General features: G+C 34.0%; 1 protein-coding gene and 1 long non-coding RNA gene across 9 annotated transcripts in view; one reads left to right on the top strand and one right to left on the bottom strand.

Moving 5' to 3' along the window:
• LOC140697445 (uncharacterized) overlaps positions 1-22,397 on the bottom strand; it is a 155,009-nt gene that overhangs the window by 78,776 nt on the left and 53,836 nt on the right. The window lies entirely within an intron of this gene.
• Positions 1-22,397, top strand: part of LOC116281311 (platelet glycoprotein 4-like) — a 44,663-nt gene that overhangs the window by 12,928 nt on the left and 9,338 nt on the right. For 3 of the 5 annotated variants that reach the window (XM_072965129.1, XM_072965128.1, XM_072965130.1), the window contains 6 exons: positions 2,510-2,670; positions 9,393-9,540; positions 9,986-10,165; positions 11,412-11,503; positions 13,452-13,498; positions 16,208-16,277. In XM_072965129.1, coding sequence (XP_072821230.1) covers positions 2,510-2,670; positions 9,393-9,540; positions 9,986-10,165; positions 11,412-11,503; positions 13,452-13,498; positions 16,208-16,277 — 698 coding nt within the window. The remainder of the gene's footprint in view (positions 1-2,509; positions 2,671-9,392; positions 9,541-9,985; positions 10,166-11,411; positions 11,504-13,451; positions 13,499-16,207; positions 16,278-22,397) is intronic. The other 2 variants (XM_072965131.1, XM_072965132.1) reach the window with 1 other exon arrangement.

The raw sequence follows: 22,397 nt of genomic DNA, 5'->3' as shown, positions 1-22,397 counted from the left end.
TATAACTATCAACTTTGTACATCAAATTTAGTGAAAGATTTGCCAAGTAAGCCAGACAGTCCAAAGTCAATTTAAAATCAAACCCTGTCAATTTACAAAAGACATAAAAACCTTTTTTCCTTTTAAAATTAGAGGGGCTTATGAAAATTCTGTCTTGGTACTAATGAGGCCTATATGATTTTCAAGTACACATGACAGTGTTATGATCAAAAGAAATGCATTTCTATTTTTATTGTTTCAGTATTTTCCTCTTTGGCTCTGAACAAATCATGGTGTTACGGAAACTACATAGACTGGAGTGAAAGACCCAATTCTCCATTATCTACTACAAAACTGTCATACAATATTGAATCAGACATCTTTTCTGTAGGACTCACTTCTACCTCTAAAATAAATGGATGGGGTTAGACAATTAACTCTAACCACTAGTAATTCAGTGTATTCTGTTCAACTCTGTGTTTCAACTTTTCTATTTTAAAAAATATCTCCAGAGCAAGAAATAAGGCAAAGTGATTCATGGCCTTTAGAAGAAAGGCATGATACAGTTACAAGGTCTTTTGATATTAAATGCACAAGCATTAGAGTTAGGGAGTTTTCTGTCCGGCCAAGAACATTCTATCACAGTCTCTTTTCAGTTTTATACGCATTTATTTATCGAGTCCATTTCCTTAACTGAAATAAAATACGTGCCTTGAGACATACATGATAAATAATTGATATAGTATTAGTCTTTAAGATTCTTATAGTATGAGAGTAATCATGTGTATGATCCTGTGTGTTTACCCCTCATAAAGTCTCTCGAAATGGATAAATTAACAAAGCTTTCAGCTTCCATACAGATTTCAGTTTCAATACCCTCAGCAACACAATTTACATTTAGAAAAGCCCTACTACTTTTGTCTGTATGCAATTTTGGCTTAATTTTGGGCTTGCTAAGGAAATAAGACTTTTTAGCAGTAAATAAAATGTGTTTTAAGGACAACTGCTTCTAAAAAGTAAGGTCTCACATCACTAGCAGCACCAGTGGACCCAGTGTGAAAGGTTGCAACAGCACAGGATTTTGCAATGGTGTTTCAGCTGATGTCTGTCCTTCTCTAAGGAATGCCTTTATTCTCTGCATTAAGCAATAAGTATCCTGAAGATACGAAACTTAATTTGACCTCTACCAAGTAAGTGCAGAGGTGACAGGAAAAAAAGACAGTAAAAACATGATGTAAAGAGGACTCGCCTAAGGGTCAGAGACTAGGATTCTCATCATGACTGTACTTCTACATGTTCTCCGGGTTGCCCTTGGGCCTGCCACCTGGGTTCTCAGAGCCTCAGCATGCTCCACTAGAAACGTGCTAACGCTCACTGTCCTTTCCTGACCCATCATTCCCTGAAGTGATGCTTCCAGGTGAAGGAACAAACAGGTCAGCCTGTTCCTGTACCATGGGTCTTCGGCTCGTTGTCTGTGGAGGACCATCCTTCCCTCCCTCTGGCGCACTAGGCTGAGTGGGAGCTTTACACCGGGGCGCCCGCCCACGGTTCTCAGTTGGAAGCACTGCCTGCTGCAGAGTCAACTTGTCTGCCTTAGCAACTGCAGTTTCACAGACTTCCTGCTCAGAGTGAAAGACTTGGAAGGAAACCACAAGAGCATCTATGATAAAACTCCTCATTTTACAGAAAGCAAAACTGACCTGAGGGATTTGGTGACTTTCTACTCGTTCCCACAGCTCCTAAAGCACAGGAGAGATTTCTAATGTTGGGTTTTCTGATTGTGTCATTGGTCTTTTTTCCACTTGTCTATCTTCACTACAGGGGGCATCAATGATCTTTAAGGAGTAAGACAACTTCCGTATTTCATTCTTTTATCTAAAAAGTGGTAACCTAATAGTAATGAGTTAGACGGCTGTAATATTTGGAAACAGGGACTAATAGGTTTTTGCAAATAGTATATACTGAGACTTAGGAAAGCCACATGGAGCAGGATTTTAAAGGGGAGAAGTCAAATTTGTATTTTTCTTTATTTAACAAATAGTAAGTGATCTTCCCCTGAAGTGTTCAACTTTTGAAGAAAAGGAAAAAGCTTCTAATACCACTAGATTTTTCTGAGTTTTTCTGTTTTGCCTCCTTAATCCAACTGAGGGCAGAAGAGAATTTAATGTTTGACCTGATGAGAATATTTTGGAAAAAGTTGTAATAAAATCTGCTTAATACTGAAATTACAAACTGTCGCAATACTGCCACAGGGTCACTCTAAAGCTTGCCAGTGGTTGGCCTTGAAACCAACAGAGATGTCTGGAACATCACACACTGATTCTCTCTTTGTAAAAGGTTAACTAAAAGAGATTGCTATAATAATTTGCTGAAAACAGTTCTGTTGCAAGCATGGGACAAGGCTGGGAAGGTTCCCATGAACAAGGCACTTGAGCTTGGTCCCTACATTGACTAACTACAGGTTTTAACCTCCCACAAGTGCCCAAATTTACTACAAATATATAACCCAAATTTGTTTTCTTTTTCATAGGAAGTTGTCCTTGAAGAAGGTACAATTGCTTTTAAAAATTGGGTTAAAACAGGAACAGAAGTTTACAGACAGATCTGGATCTTTGATGTGCAGAATCCAGAGGAAGTGGCAGTTAACAGTAGCAAAATTAAAGTTAAGCAAAGAGGTCCTTACACATACAGGTAAGTCCCCACAACAAAGTGGCACTCTTTCCTTGACCTCATGTATTTCTCCCATTTGACAAATGTCATTGTATCAAAACGTACTTTGTATTTTCTTTTGTTAATATACACTGAAATATTTAGTTTCTGCCTATATAAAATCCTAACCTAAGGACTTAATTAGTATAAGAACTACAGTTTCAGGAAGAAAGTTACAGATGTTTTACACTTGTGCCTTATATTCACAACTTTAAATATGCATGCTAAATAGAGAAAAATCTATCAAAATTTTAAAAACAAGAGTATTTAACAAATCCTAAAGTTGAATGTGTAGGTTATAGGAGTGGATCTCAAAGTGTGTCTTCTGGACCAGTAATATCAGCATCATTAGGGAACTGGGTAGAAATGCAAATTCTCAGGCCACCTTAGACCAAATCAATCAAGAAACTCTTGGTGTGGAGCCCAGCAAGGAGTTTTACAAATACTTGGGATGATTTCAATACATACTCAAGTTTGAGAACCACAGCACTGATTTCATATAACTGCAGTATCTGCTAAGGATTTCTATTCAAACTAATTTCTAGGTCATATGAATGTTTCTCTTTATTCAGTAGTTTCATTCTTATATTTTCTCCACTACTGAGACTGAATAAGCTGTAACTTTATATTGCATGCCTTAATAGTTCAATATATTTCTGAACAGGATCTTAGACTATTAGAACTAGGGGATATAATTAGCCAGAGCTTTTCATTTTATAAATTAAAAACAAAACTGACAACAGGGGATGTGAAATGCTTCTCCATGTTCATACAAACCTAGAGCTGCCAATCCTTAGACTTTCGTGTACATTTTCTCCTAACTAAATTACAGACTATGTGTCTTTTCTATCAAAGTAAGAAAAGGGGAGACTGCAGTGCTAAAAATACTAAAGCTTATTCAAGTAATATGTTTATGATATATATATATTTATGCTATCCACATAGGAAAAGTTCAGTCCTCCTGTACCATTTGTTATACAAATGTTGATTTTCTCCTGAAGAATAATTACAACTAGTTGTACACTGTGATCAAGTATTACCACAAAATTTCATATTTGGAATGATTTCTCATAATTCACAGTATTACTTTGTCATCTGTTTTGTAATTCATAATTACATACTTTCCTCTCCACGCATTAATACATTTCTAGAGTGACAATTCACACTCAAACACAGCACATGAGATATAAGCCTCAGAGGCCTTGGTGGCTGTTCTGTCCTGGTAATTATCCCCAAGTCTCCTGCCTCCATGCACTTGCCTGGGACAAGTCACAGCTCTGTCAAAGAAGACCTGGTTTTCATTGTTACAAAACAAAACAAAACAAAACAAAAACACACTCACCTTGGAAAATACTTTTATTTTTTCATGACCATATAGTGCTTACATTATTATCAAATCCCTGTATGAATATCTTGTCTCAAAAAATTTTATAGGTATGTTGTGTACCTATGAATATCTAAGACTCACATATGACCTAATAAGAATCTAAATAGTTGTTTAAAGTAATACTCTGAAAGAACTAAATTTATGTAAGAAAAAAGAATAGTTGTTAGAATTTGAGAATTCATCATGGGTTTTGTTTTATATTGTTTGGGTGGGTCATGTTTTTACTTTTAAGGATAAACTGGGGTGTAGGGAAACATTAACATAACACTGAATCCAGTCCTAGTCCTGCTCTGATAGGTGACAACTAATATAAATTTTATTCTTGGAGGCTTTAACCTATCTCTCTAAGGGATGAAAGTAGGGGTGGGTTAGATGTAATTCACTTACTTACAGAGACAATGAGGGAGGGCTGGAGAAGAGAAGGTGGATTTCCAGCTAAACTATGTAAGTAATAAACTCCTATTTACATAACAATGTCAAAGGGATTTATGATCAGTTATGAGTCATCTTGTCTCATGATGTCATTAAAATGGACTTGCTAGTGTCTGCCTGTGTGCTTTAAAATAATGGGAAAATGACTGGTTACCTTTCAGAAAAAGTTAATAGTCAGAGAGTATTCCATGTGTTGAGGTGAGCCTGCCTCTGCATAAATTTTACCCTGAATTCAGTTGAAATTGGAAGTGGAGGAGGATGTCCCTCCTCAGTTAGAACCACAGGCTTATTTAGCTGCTGAAGTGAGCCTGATGAAAATCTGATTATCAAGCTGTAACATGGGCCAAAACATGAAACTGCCCAGATTGTGATCTTAATTATATACATTCCAACCTATACCATCTGTATAAAAACCTAGTAATTCCTTCATAATACTCTCAGATCCAACATAAATCTTTTTTTTTTTTTAAGTTTCTTTGCTTTGGCAGGAGTACAAAGAGAGCAACCTTGGGCTAAATCTAAGACAAGTTCCTCTCTTTGACCTTATTAACAAAATCTTTCTAAAAACTTTTTATATTCTATTTTTTAAACAAAAATTTGAGTGAGTATCTTCTTTTTAAAAGCACATTCTAAACAGAGGATTAAAGGAGTTTTCTGTTAGTGCATGCCACCTACTGGTTTAATATTGTAGGTACAACTAAGCAAACTAGAATTGGGAACACAATTATTCTGACACTGAATCAATTATTATTTGTAAATAAATGTTCCTGAAAATTAAATATTTTAATTTTAAATGTTGATAATATAGTATGTAATCTAATTTTGAAATAAAATTATCTAAGAGAAAATAGTAATTGACTAGTAACTGACTGCTCAGGCTCCTGTTTCAGAGTCTTATATTCTTTGTATGTCCCCAGTACTCCAAGAAGAGTAAATAAAGTTTTGATGAAATTATTTTAGAAATAAAATATAATTCTATCTTTTCATGAATTCTTTTTTTAAAGAATATCAACAATTAATTTATTCATTCAAAAATATCTATCAAGAACTTACCATGCACTGGACACTGCTTAGGGATACAAAACATTTATAATACCTATCTTACAGGGATTTACACTTTTACTATACCACATTAAAATGAAGTGTGGGATTTTTTTTTTTTTTGGTTTGTTTTGTTTTTCACATTTCAGTCCCGTGTTTTTTCATTCTTTAGTTAGGTAACAAAAGATAACTATTATAACATCACATAATAGACATAATAGTGAGATATATGACAGAGCAATGAATTATGTATACCCTATTTCACCTCAGTAAATATCTTGTACTTGCAAACAAAGGCCATAAAAAAAGATAAAGGATACTATATGGTGATAAAATGATCAATACATGAAGAAGATATTATACTCATTAATACATATACATATGTAACCAACATGGGAACACCTAAATACATTAAAAAAAAAACTAACAGACATAAAGGAAGAAATTGATGGGAATATAGTAATAGTATGAGACTTTACAACCAGCTAATATTAATGGATAGATATTCCAGAGAGAAAATCAACAAGGCAACAGAGATCCTAAATGACACAACAGAACAGTTAGACTTAGTTGATGTCTTTGGGACATTATATTCAAAAAACACCAGAAAATACATTACTTTCACGTTACATGGAACATTCTCTAGGATATACCACATACTCAGATACAAAACAAGCCTCAACAAATTTAAGAGGATAGAAATTACTTCAAGCATCCTTTCACACCACAATGGCACAAAATTACAAATCAACCACAGAAAGAAAAATGAGAACAAGACGACTGTATGGAAACTAAAAAACATGTTACTAAAAAACTAATGGGTCAACAATGAAATGAAAGAGGAAATTAAAAAATATCTGTGACAAACGACAATGAAAAAAGCAACCATTTAGAATCAACTGGATTGAGCAAAAGCAGTCCTAAGAGGGAAGTTTATAACAATACAGGCCTTTCTTAAAAAACAAGAAAAATCTCAAATAAACAATCTAAACTATAACCTGTAAGAATGATAAAAAGAAGAACAAACAAAACCTAAAGCCAGCAGAATGAAGGAAATAATAAAGATCGGGGAGGAAGCAAATAATATAGAGATTAAAATAACACTAGAAAAAATTAATAAAACCAAGAGCTGGCTTTTTGAAAGAGTAAACATAATCAACAAACCTCTGGACAGGCTCACCAAGAAGAGAAGATCCAAATAAGCAAAATGAGAAATGAAAGAGGAGAAATTACAACTGATACAACAGAAACAAAAAAAAAAAAAGTAAGAGAATACTATGAACAATTATATGTGAACAAACTGCACAACCTAAAAGAAATGGACCAAGTTACTAGAAACAGTCCACCAAAATCGAATCAAGAAGAAATAATCTGAACAGACTGATCACTAGAAGTGAAACAGAAACTGTAATTTAAAAAAAAAAAAATAAAAACTTCTTGCAAACAGAAGTCCAGGACCTTCACTGCAGAATTCTACCAAATACACAAAGAACTTACACAGATCTTCCTCTAACTCTTCCAAAAGATTCAAGAGGAAGGAATAATTTCAGGGTCACTCTACGAAGCCCATATTACCCTGATACCAAAACCAGACAAAAACACTGCCAGAAGAGAAAATTACAGATCAAATCTTCAATCAATACAGATGTAAAAATCCTCAACAAAATATTAGCATATCAAACCCAACAAAACATAAAAAAGATCAAACATTACAACCAAGTTGGATTCATCCCAGGCTCACAAGCACACTATATATAAAAACTGTGAAGACTCTACACAAAAACTACTACTGATAAATCAGTTCAGCAGAGAGCAGGATACAAGATTAACACACAGAAATCAGCTGCATTTCTTTACAGTAAGCAATATCAGAAAAGTTAAAAAAAAATCCCTTTTAAAATAGCTTAAAAAAATACTTAGAAATAAACCTGACCAGAACATGAAAGATTTATACACTGACAACTGTAAAACATTGATAAAGGAAAGTAAAGATGAGTAAAAATGGCTTGAAGATTTAAACATAAGACAGGATATTATAAATTTACTAGAAGAAAACATGGGCAAAACATCTTCTGACATAAATCATAATAACATTTTCCTAGGTCATTCCACTAAGATGATATAAATGAAATCAAAAATTAAAAAATGGGACCTAATTAAACTTATAAACTTTTGCACAGCAAAGGAAACTATAAATAAAATGAAAATACAACCTATGGAGTGTGAGAAACTATTTACAAATAATGCATATGATGAAGGCTTAATTTCCAGAATACACCAACAGCTGATAAACTCAATAACAACCAAAAAAACCCAACAAAAAAATGGGCAGAAGATCTAAACAGATATTTCCCCAATGAAGACATACAGAAGGCCAATAGGCACATGAAAAGATGCTCAATATCACTAGTTATCAGAGAAATGCTAATCAAAACTGTAATGAGGTATTACCTCACACAGGTCAGAACAGCCATTATCAAAAAAGTCCACAAATGATAAAGGCTGGGGAGGCTGTGGAGAAAAGGGAATCTTCCTAATCCTGTTGGTAGAAATGGAATTTTGTGCAACCACTATGGGGAACATTATGAAGGTTCCTTAAAAAACTAAAAATACACTTACCATATGATCCAGCAATCCCACAACCGAGCATATATCTGGAAAAACTAATTCAGAAAGATTCACGTACTCTAGTGTTTATACCAATACTATTTACAACAGCCAAGACATGGAAGCAACCTAAATATCTATGGAAAGATGATTTATAGAAGATATGGTGTATATATAGAATGAAATACTACTCAAGTCATAAAAAAGAATAAAATAATGCCATTTGCAGCAACATAGACTGACCCTAAATATTATGATACGAAGTGAAATCAGTCAGAGAATGAAAAATATTTATTACAGGTTGAATCTTAAAAAAATGATACAAATGAACTTATTTACAAAACAGAAACAGATTCACAGGCATAGAAAACAAACTTATGGTTACCAAACAGAAAAGGGGGTGAAGGATGAATAAATTAGGAGTTTAGGATTAGCAGATACAAAATTCTACATATAAAACAGATAAACAACGTCCTACTTATAACACAGGGAACAATATTTAATACCTTGTAATAACCTATAATGAAAAAGAATATTTAAATATATATATGCATAACTGAATCACTATGCTGTACCCCAGAAACTAACATAACCTTGTAAATCAACTATACTTCAGTAATTAAAAAAAAAGAAAATGTGCTCTATTTTTACTATACCCCTTCTTAAACTTCTCTACTGTTTCCTCCTCACCATCAGGATAAAAGCAAAACATTTGAGTATGGGAACCAATCTTTAATGACTGAGATCGAGCTTATTTCAGTGACTTTATTTCCTACCATTGTCTTTACTCAGCTCTGTAAACCAACCATATTGAAACATGTTCATTTCTAAAAGTACATCATGTTCTTACTTCTTATTTTATACTTTCTACCCTGTTTTACCTAACTAAACTTCTATTTGGCATTCAGACCATTTATGTGGAATTGTATCTTGTCCATTATCCTCACCATGACCATCTCAAGCCAGGGTTTGAACCTGTTCTGTTTTCCCACAGACTGTGTAAACTCCCATAATAACACATATTCCTTCTCCCCTGTTATTTTAAATTGAAGGCCCTCCTTATCTAATTTCCTAGAAACTCAGCATTGGCTTATTTATCATTTTAACCTACTTGTTTAGCATAATTTTCGACACAGTCTATGTATTAAAAAATATCTGTTGCATGAATGTATGTCATTCAAGAATCAATGTTCACTTGAAACAATTTTTCTGAATTTTATTTACTTGTGGTTTTCAGAGTTCGTTATCTAGCCAAGGAAATTATAAAGCAGGACTCTGAGACCCACACAGTCTCTTTCAATCAGCACAAGGGTGCCATCTTTGAACCTTCACTATCAATTGGAACAGAGAATGACACATTTACCGTCCTCAATCTGGCTGTAGCAGTGAGTAGACAAATAACAAAATTACTTGTTTTGCAATACTCTAGAATCCAAAATACATAGTCTCATGATTAGAACTATCATTAGATATTAATTGCTCAGTCATTTTTATGAAAATGTGTTCTTATATCACTGATTTGAATTATGGTTGTTTGGAAACATAACAAAATCATATAATAATCACCTGAATTAGATGATCACTTAAAGTGCACCATTAAAAAGGTAGGATTTAACTTTGAAAGTCGTCTTCTTGTGGCTCACGCTGAGGCACACAAATGAAATCATTCAGAGATTAAGAAACATTACACTCTGTCCTGCCAAGATTTTGCAGTAATTTTAATGATTCAGTTAAAAAACGTTTCATTAAATTCAATTCTATTACTTATCCATTTATTCGTTAAAAACTTCATACTACAATTGATGTCTTAAACAGTGATTTTTCTTGTAGGCTGCACCCCACCTCTATCCAAGTAGATTTATTCAACTAATACTCAATGCATTTGTGAAAAGTTCAAAATCTTCTATGTTTCAAAAGAGAACTGTGAAAGAACTTTTGTGGGGCTATACGGATCCATTCCTCAATGCGGTTCCATACCCTATTTCTACCACAGTTGGTGTGTTTTTTCCTGTGAGTACTAAAAATTAATGCTGATGTTGTTAGACTTTAATTGGATAAACATAATGGCATTGGCAGTTCATAGTTTTATAGTTTAGTGTATTAACCCTATTTGTGACCTAGGAATACATAATCCTTTTTTAAAAAGTCTGTCTCACATGGATTTAGCATTCTCAGTTGGGAAAATTTCCTTACCTGAATTTAACAATTAAATTTAAAATTAAGAAAGTGAGATTTAATTAAGTTTTCACTCTTTAATAAAAATAAAGTTGTCTGAAGTTAGGTTGTAAATTAGTAGGGCTTTTAAGCACTATTTTTGGTTTTGATTTCCCTTCTAAAACATCGAATTTAATACTGTATTTTTCTTTGTATCAAATATACTCATGTCATTTCTCCCTCTCTACAACTCTTGCAAACATGTTTGAATGTAAATTTATAAGTCAGCCAAAACTGCACACACAGAGACTGTTAAATCAGTAATGGCACATTTTCATAGAAGTAGTTGATAAGAACTTCTAGTAATCTACAAATGTCATGGAATAATACTTTGGCTATTAAAGACATGTGACCTTGGTGATGTCCTTAGTTACAGTTGATGATTTTGAGCTGACTTTTGCATTGAAATTTTGACTAAGATTTCATTTGACACTGTATGTGATATTAATTGTATTTTCTAATACATTGTTCCTATTTTACTTTAGATGGTTTTTTAGAATTGCAGGTTATATATCAATTAAATAGGAATGTAGAATACCTTAAGTGATCAGAGATTCTGTTACAATTTTTAACTCAAATACTCTTAACTTTTTCCTGGACTAATTGTTTTTAATTTAATGTGTACCTAAACTTAAGTTACCATTTATTAGAGATCACAACATTTAGAATACACTAGAAATCTGTCATAAAGATTCTGTTCAATATCCCCTCACCTCAGTATAACAGGAGTAGTGATCAAAATGGCTTTACTGGGTTAATTATGATAAAGAGTGCTGCAGTTGGATCATATCATCTTTGGATATTTGTCTTGTTCCTTTGTATCAGCATCTAGCATCTAGCACTAATCACACACCATTTATATTGTCTTTTTCAAGTGTTAAAGACCAGTAAGTTTAAAACTTTAGGTATATTTCAAATCATATAAAATTAAGTATGAACAAGCAGTTTTTGACAAATGCAAAAGGGAATTGATTATATATTTTCTAACACGGAAAATATGGCTTGTTCTAAAGGTAATTTTTTCTTGTGCATTTCTTTCCAGTACAATAATACCGCAGATGGAGTTTATAAAGTTTTCACCGGAAAAGACAACATAAGCAAAGTTGCCATAATTGACACATATAAGGGCAAAAAGTAAGTATCCAGGTAAAGTGTGTGTGTGTGTGTGTGTGTGTGTGTATGTGTGTGTGCGTGTGTGTGTGTGTGTGTGTGTGACACTACAGGACTGTAAGACAGGTAAGTGGTCTAGTAACAACTGCTAAGGCACAGGCACCCACCTGTGGAACACAGCGGCCTGTATCTCAGCCCTAGGAACGAACTCCTGTTGTGCCAGGCGTTATCCCTTTAGTTGCGACGACTGGCCACACCAGCACAGAGCTGCCGAGTACCAGCCCTACTTGGGGGTTGGCCTCTATGCACAAGTTCTCTCACCTAAAGAAATCTAAGGGGACTGTTTCCATCTCTGCGGCATAACCAGCACTATCATGTACCCATACAATTACATAACCATGAATGGAAAGGAAGACAACACATCAACTCTTTGTCTAGCAGGTAGGAAAATATATCTTACTGTTATTTTTGTTTTGTTTTGTTTTGTTTACTGAGCATGTCAAAAAAAAATGTTCCTTCCAGTGACATGGCTTAATGTGTCTACAAAGATGGAAGCTTAATAAATTCATGCCAGTGCTTTCATGACTTTCTCCTTCAAAATTTTCTTCAAAGAATTTTTTATATTGATAACTCATCTTTTAAAAACTTTGTCAATGCAAAAATAAAACTAGTATTTCAAGTCCTAAAATTTACATATTAAACTTGAACATAAAGAACATGTCTCTTGTGAAACAGTAATGGAAATATGTTCATAGAGCCATGATTTTTTTCTAACCAAGCTCCTCCTACCTGTTCATCTGAAGTATACCTGATTTTCCATATGTCTAAAATAGGACAAACTCCAATAAATATCAAGGAAGAAAGCCTTTCCTTCTCAAAGATGAAATGTGTTTTAGATCAGTTACTTCCTGACAAAGAATACTGCAATCAAAATAAAACAAGATGAAATCTTTTTATTAACTAACAGTTGCCTTATGATAAGTCCCTATCTAATAGTGGCATTAACCAGTTAAATACACATGTAGTCCTTATTCTTCTACAGAGTTCATAGTCACATTTTTAATAAAAAAATCTAATGGAGGAGAACAGACTTCTAAATGGTCATCTCAGGGGAAAATCACAACCTTCTGTTCAATATTACAGAGAGATTTGGAGGAGAGTTACTAAATGCTCCCATTTGCTAAGAATTTCACATTAAGATTATGATAAGGTTAATTGACCACGGCAAGAAGCAACAGCTTGCCTTCATATCTTACTGGACTGTATGGTAGGAGTGTGAACCACCCATTTTTCCATTATCAAAAACTAACTATCACTACTATTGTTTTTATTATTTCCAGATATTTTAACATATATCTTATGTAGATACCAGAGTATAAATGTGTAAACTCTGTTCTACTTTAATGCCAGCTCATACAAAAGTTAAACGGGGGGAGAGTATAAATCCACCATCTACACATTTTCAGTCTCTATTGATCAAACATCTGCTTCTCCTTCTTTCCTCTTCTACACTCCCCTCTTCTCCCTCATACAGAGTTTACATCAGTTATCCACTTAATATTTTCCTCCAGTTCAGTTTGAACACTCAACATACTATGACACAATCCAGTTCTCCCATTGCATAAAAAAACTTTCCTTAAAGATCTAAATTCCTGATACACAGTTCTCAATATTCTTTTTGGAGAACTCTTTTTGTTGCAAGTTGTTTCTAACTAACAACATTTGGCAGTTTTTATTTTGTAATCTGGCCAGTTAATGGTATCAGACACTTCATTTATCTCAACAAGATGAAAACTTAAAAAAAAAAAAAAGACCAAATGATTTAGAACACTTTTTAAACTTGAAGTTTGTCATGTCTAGTCAATATTAGTTTAGCAGAAATAATGAATCATAATGGACAAAGTAATGTGAGAAGGTGCTCTTGACATGAGAATGTTCATTTTCTTTCTTTTTTTTTTTTTAAATTCCTAAGGACTTTCTCCTATTGGCCAAGTTACTGTGATATGATTAATGGTACAGGTAAGGGTAATGTTTTGTGGTAATAATCACAATGGAACCATCTCCTTTGTCCCACAAATACATCACCATACCTACTACACGGTTCTGGAGGCTGAGTTTATTCATTTATCTATCTTTATATCCCTCCAACATAATGCAGAGTGTCTATTCTGGTACAGGCTTAGTAAATGTCTGTCTAACATGATGGGATTTCTGAAGATTAACCACTGAGGATTAGCCTTTACTATATTACTGGGGAAATGTTTGCTTTGTAAAAACTTGACTTAATCAACTGCTTTCCTGGACACAGAATTAAAGGGTTAGAAAAACGTACAGTAGTTACTGTTCACACCTTTTGTAAATACTCTATGGATAATAATTCAAAACTAAAAGTGTTTTAAAAAGACTCAAGATAACTACAAAAGGCAAAATGCATGTGCAAGTGGAGGTTTCAATATGAGGTAGAATCAGTGAAGTTGCAAAACAGAACAATATATTTTGAATAAGATGGTCAGAGAGAGAAAAGTTCAGCAACAAAAACAAGGTTACATGTGTACTAACTATGAAAAATGTATGTAAAAATGTATACTCGGTATTAAGAGTTGGAAAGAAAGAAGGTACTATGAACTTAGAGTGTGGTTAGATCTGGCTTATTATGCTTCTTTAAGAAAAGCCAAATACACATATGCCTATTAGTTTAAGAATCAAGATGTTAAAAGCAATGGTAATAAAATCCCATAAGGTATTTAAAATCAATCATTACCTTTCAGCTTCTGAGGAACAGAAGCAGAGCATAATGTTTACAAAGTTGGTGTGGAAATACATTATGGAAAATAATATAATGACGATGAAAAAAGTTAAATACAAAGTGATATAAAAGGGAATAAAAAGGAAACACGAAGAATATTTATTTTTCCAAATTTAATGCTGAGTTTTGCATGTTTATTTAATTATGTTAACACTCTATAGTAGGAAAAAAACAGCAAAACCACTGTCAAAGTTTGCTTTGTAGCTCTTTGAGCCATATAAGTGGGTGAAGAAATTTCTTTGTTAAGTAGTGCACTTCTGCAAATACACTGTAAAATGTCCCAATACCACTAAATCTAGTAATTACATAAGCTTAATAATTTAGACCGTAGATACAGAGAGAAATATACATAGCTTATCCTAAATAGTATTCTTTATAGGTTCAAGGAAGAAAAATAATTTTGTCCAAAACTGAGACATAAAGAAGTTTTTAAAAAGAAGGTAGAAAATTTTTTAATGACAATAACATAAATATATAAGCATCAGGAATGAAGCTAAAAGTATTTAAGAAAATAGAAGTAAAATAACCTGGGAGCAAAGATAGACTGAACAGGCCAGGGACTCTGATGGAATCCCTGTGAGAGCAATTCTTGGTTACAGCACTAGGGAAAAGAGAATAATGAAATGGAAAAAGTTCCGATGTGTTTTCATCATGATTTAGAAGTACTTCCTCATCCTTCTTCAATAAGTTTAAAGAAACATAAAATGAAAACGCTGATTTACATCTGAATATATTTTAAAAAGCATCCTGCTAGTATCAGCTATCTAGCGGTCATGGCCCATGGTAACTACTGGTGTCATGATGACATAATCTTCAATGATATTTAGATGATTTTTAAAGTTTTTCAATGTTTTCTTTTCTTTTAACAGCTAAGGTTTTGGGAAGATAGTTGTAGGCAATGCCCATTCAGGGACCTATCTGGGAGTTTAAGCTAATTTTCAGTATCCCATTCTCTCAATGTCAGGATTAAGGTTACTGTGATCTTCTACTATATTTCACTTACCACAAGAGTATAAGCAAAATGTAGTAAGATTGTTAAGATTGGCACACTTACCATAAAAAGAACTTGGTAACTGAAGTATGGGTCTTACTGTTTTGAATAAACACATTCTGTGGTGGCACATTTTGGTGATACTCATTTGAGGAGAAAATGGATAAATTATTAGTTATTCATTCACATATCCAGCATGTGCCATGGATTATAACCATAATAGAGATTCAAAAAACTCAACAAATGCGTTTTTTACTTTGATGTATACATCTTCAAACCATATGCATAAAATTCTGCTCAGTGAGAGAACTTTAATAAATGATTTTAAAAATGTTAAACAGCCATTAAGACAGATAAATGAATCACTATCAAAATAAGAACAACATTTTTATGAAACAGGAGTTCTAAATGAACCTCAAGGTAAGAAAAGTGCTACTCTACTGATAGGGTGGGAGATTTCAAAAAAAACAAACAAAATCAGTTTAAACAACATGTGATTTTGCCATTTTTTTACACTTTCAATTATTTTTAATAAATGGGAAAATTCAATATGAAATTAATTATCAATGAATGTGTATACTATACAGACTTGTTGAATATGGTAGCTTCTAACCATGTCACAATTAAGCACTTGAAATGTGGCTAGTACAAATTGAAGTGGGCTGTAAGTATAAAGTCTACACTGGATTTTGAGATTCTGTTAATTTCTACATTGATTACATGTTAAAATGATGGTATTTTGGATACAATGGGTTAAATAAAACATTTATGATACTTTATTCATTTAAAAAATACATCTACCAGAGATTTTTCAAATTACATATATAGTTTGCATTATGTTTCTATTAACCATGCTGGAATCAAGATTTTTATATTTGTCTAGGACACAAATTACATCTAATCCCTTGCCACTCGCTTGGCTTTTAAACAGATGCTGCCTCATTTCCACCTTTCATTGAGAAGACCCGGGTATTGCAATTCTTTTCCTCTGACATTTGCAGGTAAGAGAACTACACTGATATCTTTGTTTAAGTCATAATTGCTTCCCTAAGTGACAAAACACAGACTAAGAAGTTCATACTTAAGAATCATGTTATTTGAAAAAAATAAAATGCATTTGGGGAAATTTTCCTGATACATTAATAATAAATACATTATGGAATTTATAATGTGTTTATTAAATCTTTAAAAAATTGAAAGTTGTAGAAAGTAATTTCATATATGCAAATAATGTTCTTTGTCATTTCTAAGCAAGAACAATTTTTCCTTTCTCTTTTCAAATTAGTAGTATGTTTAGTATCAGTCAAGTCTAGAAGGACATGCCCATTCTTTCTAAAGATGTCCAAAGATGAAGGCAGAGGTCAGGATTAAAACAGAAGGTCATGGAGCTCACCTCCTCCCACAAGTACATCAAACAACTATCTACATATGGAACAACTATCACAGAATACCTACTGAACACTGGCAGAGTATCACTTACAATCAAAGCTGCAAGAAACATTACCATGTAACTGGGTAAAACAAAACAAAACAAAAGGAACTGGGATGGTACCTGCACCCCTGGGAAGGAGCTGTGAAAGAAGAGGAGGAAAGTTCCCTCACCCTGGGAACCTCTTTCACTGGCTGAGAGATCTGCCGGGTCAGATAGGGAGTTTCAAAGGCTCAGAGGTGAATGCAGCCACTTGCTTGTGGCAGGCAGGACACAGAGACTAGCACAGACCATCTGTGCCCCCTCTCTGTACATTCCAGCCAGAGATGGGCATTGCTGATATGTGAGGCAGCTGGGTACTGAAACTCGGGCTTCAGCAGTAAGACCCAGGGAGAGGACTCAGTTTAGCTGGGTGAACACAGCACGAATGGCCTGGAGTGTGTTCTGGGCCATAACTGGGGCTGTGCACAGAATGGAGCCCCGGTCTGCCATAGAAGTCTCACTGTCAATGCACAGAAATGGAGGGACGTGGCCCTCCCATAGCAGCCTCAATCTTATGTTCACAGTGGGTGTGGCACCACCTCTAAAAGTTCTGGGAGTACACAATTGCCAGTCAATTGCACAGACAGGGAGGCGGGGCTAAAATTTGAGTCTATTCCCAGAAGGTGAGTGACTTCAGAAGGAGGACTGAAATCTGAGCAGATTCCCAGCAGGTGCATGACTTCAGCAGATTTAAGTCTTCAAGAGTACATCGTCTGACACATAACCAAGATTACTGGTACTCTCATGGCTGGAGTGGGGCCAGTACAGGTAGTGGTGGGTACTGTAGGTGCAAGCACGTGGAAGTCTGGGCTGATTCCTGGCACTGCCATGGCAGGTCTGGGTGCCAGACTTAATTTGCTTTGCACTGGTGGCTTTGGGAGTAAAGTGTTTGAGGAGCATCCTGGCCAACTGCAAACATTCCCACAGCTGAGGTGGGGTTGAGGGCAGTGCTAACAACAGTGTACTTTGTGAGCATGCACAACAGGTGACAGGCAACATCAAAGAGCACAGTTTCTGGTGGAAAGCTCCTGGAGAATACTCAGTGTTCCCTTTTCCAGTGGAAGTGCTCCACTCCCACATATCTCACATCTCAGCTTAGAACCACAACTAAAGGCTTCTACTCCAACAACTGGGAAGCACACACTACCTCCCATCAGGGCTGTGACAAACACAGAGCAAACAGGAGGCCCTGCCCATTATCCACTACAGTTTCTGGTCATCACAACACCAAACACTATCAAAGGGATAATAGCCAGCACACCTTGAGGAAAGACATGTCAGGCATCCATATGAAAAATAGCCCTAACGACAAAAATATAAGACTCATGCAGGCTACACAGGGATACTCCCACATAAAAACAGCCCTTCAGGACCACAGCAGACAACTGTTACTCCTAAATTAATAGTCAGAAAAGTTTACATAAAATGAAAAAGCAGAGAAGCCATTCCCAAAGAAAAGAAGAGATATCCTCTAAAAGAACAATGAAACAGCCATCTCCAGTTCAAAGAAGTAATAAAATGTTAAAGGAATTAAGAAAGGCTATTGATAGAAAGAAAGGCTTATCTATTATAATAAAGAACTATAAACAATAAAGAGGAGCCAAACAAAATCAGAAAACTCATTACCAAGATGAAAACTGAGTTAAAGGCAACACGGAAAACTAAATAATGCAAAAGAACCAACACGTGCTCTGGAAGACTGAATAATGTAAACCATGCAATTAGAACAGCAGATAGAAAGACAAATAAAAAAAATGAAAGCAACATATCAGACATAAGGTGTGATACAAAGCATGACAATTTATGAATAACAGGAATCCCAGAAGGAAAAGAAAGAGAAAAGGCAACTGAAAATGTATTTGAAGAAATTATGGCTGAAAACTTTCCAAACCTAAAGAAGGAAAGAAATAGGCAGGAATAGTAAGCTTAGAGGGTCCCAAACAAGATGAACCCAAGCAGATCTATGCCAAGATATATTATAATTAAAAAGGCAAAAGTTAGAGATAAGGAGAAAAGTCTAGAGAGTAAAAACAAAGAGTTATCTACAAAAGAATTCCCATAAGGCTATCAGCTGATTTCTCTACAAAAATTTTGTAGGCCAGGAGGGAGTGGCAAGATATATACAAAGTCCTGAAAGGAAAAAAAACAACACCCTAGGATATTCTACTCAGCATGATTATCATTAGAATTATGGGAAACAGAAGGAGACTAGAATAGAAGGAAAGATAAAGAATTTATCAGACAAAAAAAAAAAGAATACAGTAATACTAATCGTAAAATAAAAGGAATATTGAAAGGTCTTCCCCAAATATAAAAGAAACAAGAAATTACTGGGAAAAGAAAAAATATTACAATAGGAAAAACAAATATAAAAAAGGATTGTAGAGAGAGGGTATAGATCAATGGTAGAGTGCATGCTTGGCATGCATGAGGTCCTGGGTTCAATCCTCAGTAGCTGCATTAAAAAAAAAAAAACAACTTAAAAAGACTGTAGTTACTTAAACAAGTCAGTATATAGGTTGGGGAAAAAAAGCCAAAAATTTTCTTAAAGCAATTATAACTGTAATTAACAGTACAAAGATAAATATGACAATGTAAAATAAAATGCAAAAATCATAAAATGTAGGGAAACAGAGTAAAAAAAATGTAGCTTTTTTAAAGAATGTGTTTGAGCTTATAGGACTACCAGTCTAATGCAAGTAGATAGAGTAATGAGTTCACATACATAAATACCAGGGTAACCATAAATCAAAAATACACACTAGATTCACAAATACCAAAAAGAAGACTCAACCATAATACAAAAGAAAATCATCAAACCACAAAAGGAAACCAAAAAGAAAATAAAGGAACACAAACAAAATATAAAATCAATGGAAACACAAGGTTTAAAATGACAACAGATACAAACTCATCTATAATAACCTCAAGTAGCAATGGACTAAATGCTTCAATCAAAAAGAGTAGCAGACTGGATAATAAAGCAAGACTCTACAATGTGCTGCCTACAAAAGATCCACTTTAGGGTGAAGGACACAAATGTATTAAAAGTAATGAGATAGAAAAAGATACTTCAGGCAAATGCAAATAACAAGCAAGCAGGGATAGTGTTACTCATATCTAAAAATAGACTAAAATAAAAGCTATGAAGAAAGACATAGAAGAACATTATAAAATGATAAAACATTCAATACAAGAGGACGTTACATTTGTTTACATATATGTACCCAATGTAGGAGCACATAGATACATAAAACAAATACTAACAGACATAAGGGAAGAAACCGATGGAAATACAATAATAGTAACAGACTTTACCATACTAATATCAACTGACAGATCTCCCAGACAGAAAATCAATATGGCAACAGAGATCCTAAATGATACAATAGAATAGTTATACTTAATTGATATCTTTGGAACAATTTGTCCAAAAAAAAATCCATAATACATATTTTTCTCAAGTGCACATGAAACATTCTCAAGGATAGATCACATACTAGAAGACAAAACAAATGTCAACAAATTTGAGAGAACAGAAATTATTACAACCATCTTTTCTGACCACAACAGTGCAAAACCAGAAATCAACCACAGAAACAGAAACGAGAAAAAAATGATTGCATGGAGACTAAATGATATGCTACTAAAAAACCAATGGGTCAAAGATAAAATGAAAGAGGAAATTAAAAATACCTTGTGACAAATGACAATGCAAACACAATTATACAAAATCTATGGGATGCAGTGAAAGTAGTCCTAAGAGAGAAGTTCATAGAGATACAGGCTGCTGTCAAAAAACAAAAAAAACCCTCAAATATACAAACTGATCTACCACCTAAACGAATTAGAAAAAGGAAAACAAACAAAAAACCCCAAAGTCAGCAGAAGGAAGGAAATAATAAAGATCAGGGAGGAAACAAATCATATAGAGATTAAGAGAACAATAGAAAAGAATCAATAAAACCAAGAGCTGGTTTTTTGCAAGAGTAAAAATAATCAACAAACTTCTGGCCAGGCTCACCAAACAGAAATGAGAGAGGACCCAATTAACAAAATAACAAAGTAAAGACGACAAATACAACTGACATCACAGAAAACAAACAAACAAACAAAAAGACTACTGTGAACAATTACAAACTAGAAGAAATGGGAGTTTCTAAAAACATACAGGTCACCAAACTGAATCATGAAGAAATAGATAATTTGAACAGAGTGATCACTGGAAGTGAAATAAAATGTAATTTAAAAAAAAAATTCCCTCCAACCAAAGTCAAGGACTAGATACTTTCACTGCAGAAATGAACCAAACATACAAAGAAGTACTTTTATTGATATTTCTCAAATGATTCCAAAACACTGAAGAGGAGGAAACAGTACAATTCATTCTATGAAGCCAGAGTCAATGTAAAATCAAAATCTGACAAAGATACTTTCAAAAAAGAAAATTACAGGCCAATATCTTTAATGAATACAGATGAAAAAATCCTCAATAAAACATCAGCAAATCAAATCCAACAACACATAAAAAAGATCAAAAGCTACAATCAAGTTGGATTCATCCCTGGGTCACAAAGATGGTTCAAAGTACATGAATCAATGTAACACACCACATCAACAAAAGAAGGATGAAAACTACATAGTAATCTCAAAAGATGCAGAAAAAGAATTTCATAAAATTCAAAACTCATTCATGATAAAAACTCTTACCAAAGTGGGTATACAGGAAACGTATCTCAACATAATAAGAAGGTACTCATGACAAACCCACAGCCAACATAATATATCCAATGGTGAAAAGTTGAAAGCCTTCCTGCTAAAAACTGGAATAAGACAAGGATGCCCACTCTGACCACTACAATTCAACACAGTGATAAATTAAAAAGAGTAAGAGGAAACCAAACTGAAAAAGAAGAGTTAAAATTATTATTATATGTAGATAACATGATACTTTATATAGAAAACCCTAAGGACTCCACTCAAAAACTATTAGAAAAGGTAAATTCAGTAAGGTAGTAGGAGACGACATTAACATAACAGATATCTGTTGCATTTCTTTACAGTAGCAATAAACTATCAGAAAGAGAAAGTAAAGAAACAATCTCGTATAATTCTATCAAAGTAAAATATTTAGGAATACATCTGACCAAGGTGAAAGATTTATGCTGAGAACTATAAAACACTGATAAAGGAAGTCGAAGATGATTTTAGAAATGCAAAGATATCCCATGCTATGCACTGGAAGAATTAATATTGCTAAAATGTCCATACTGCCCAAAGAAATCTACAGACTTAATGCAATCCCTATCAAATTACCCAAGACACTCTTCACAGAGCCAGAATAAATAACCCTAAAATTTATATGGAACCACAAAAGACCCCAGAATTGCCAAACCAATATTGAGGACAAAGAACAAAGCTAAAGGTATAACCCCCACCAGACTTCAGAGAATACTACAATGCTACGGTAATCAAAGAGCATGGTGTTGGCACAAAAATAGACATGGATCAATGGAACATAATGGAGAGCCCAGAAGTAAACCTGCACACCTATGGTCAATTAATCTTTGAAATACAAGGCAAGAATATACAGTGCAGAGAGACAATCTCTTCAGCAAGTGGTGTTGGAAAAGCTAAACAATCACACAAA

Source organism: Vicugna pacos, chromosome 7 (genome assembly GCF_048564905.1).
Source record: "Vicugna pacos chromosome 7, VicPac4, whole genome shotgun sequence".
In the NCBI taxonomy this organism is placed as follows: Eukaryota; Metazoa; Chordata; class Mammalia; order Artiodactyla; family Camelidae; genus Vicugna; species Vicugna pacos.
Note: the sequence above shows the minus strand (reverse complement) of the source record. Positions and strands in the feature narration are given on the sequence as shown.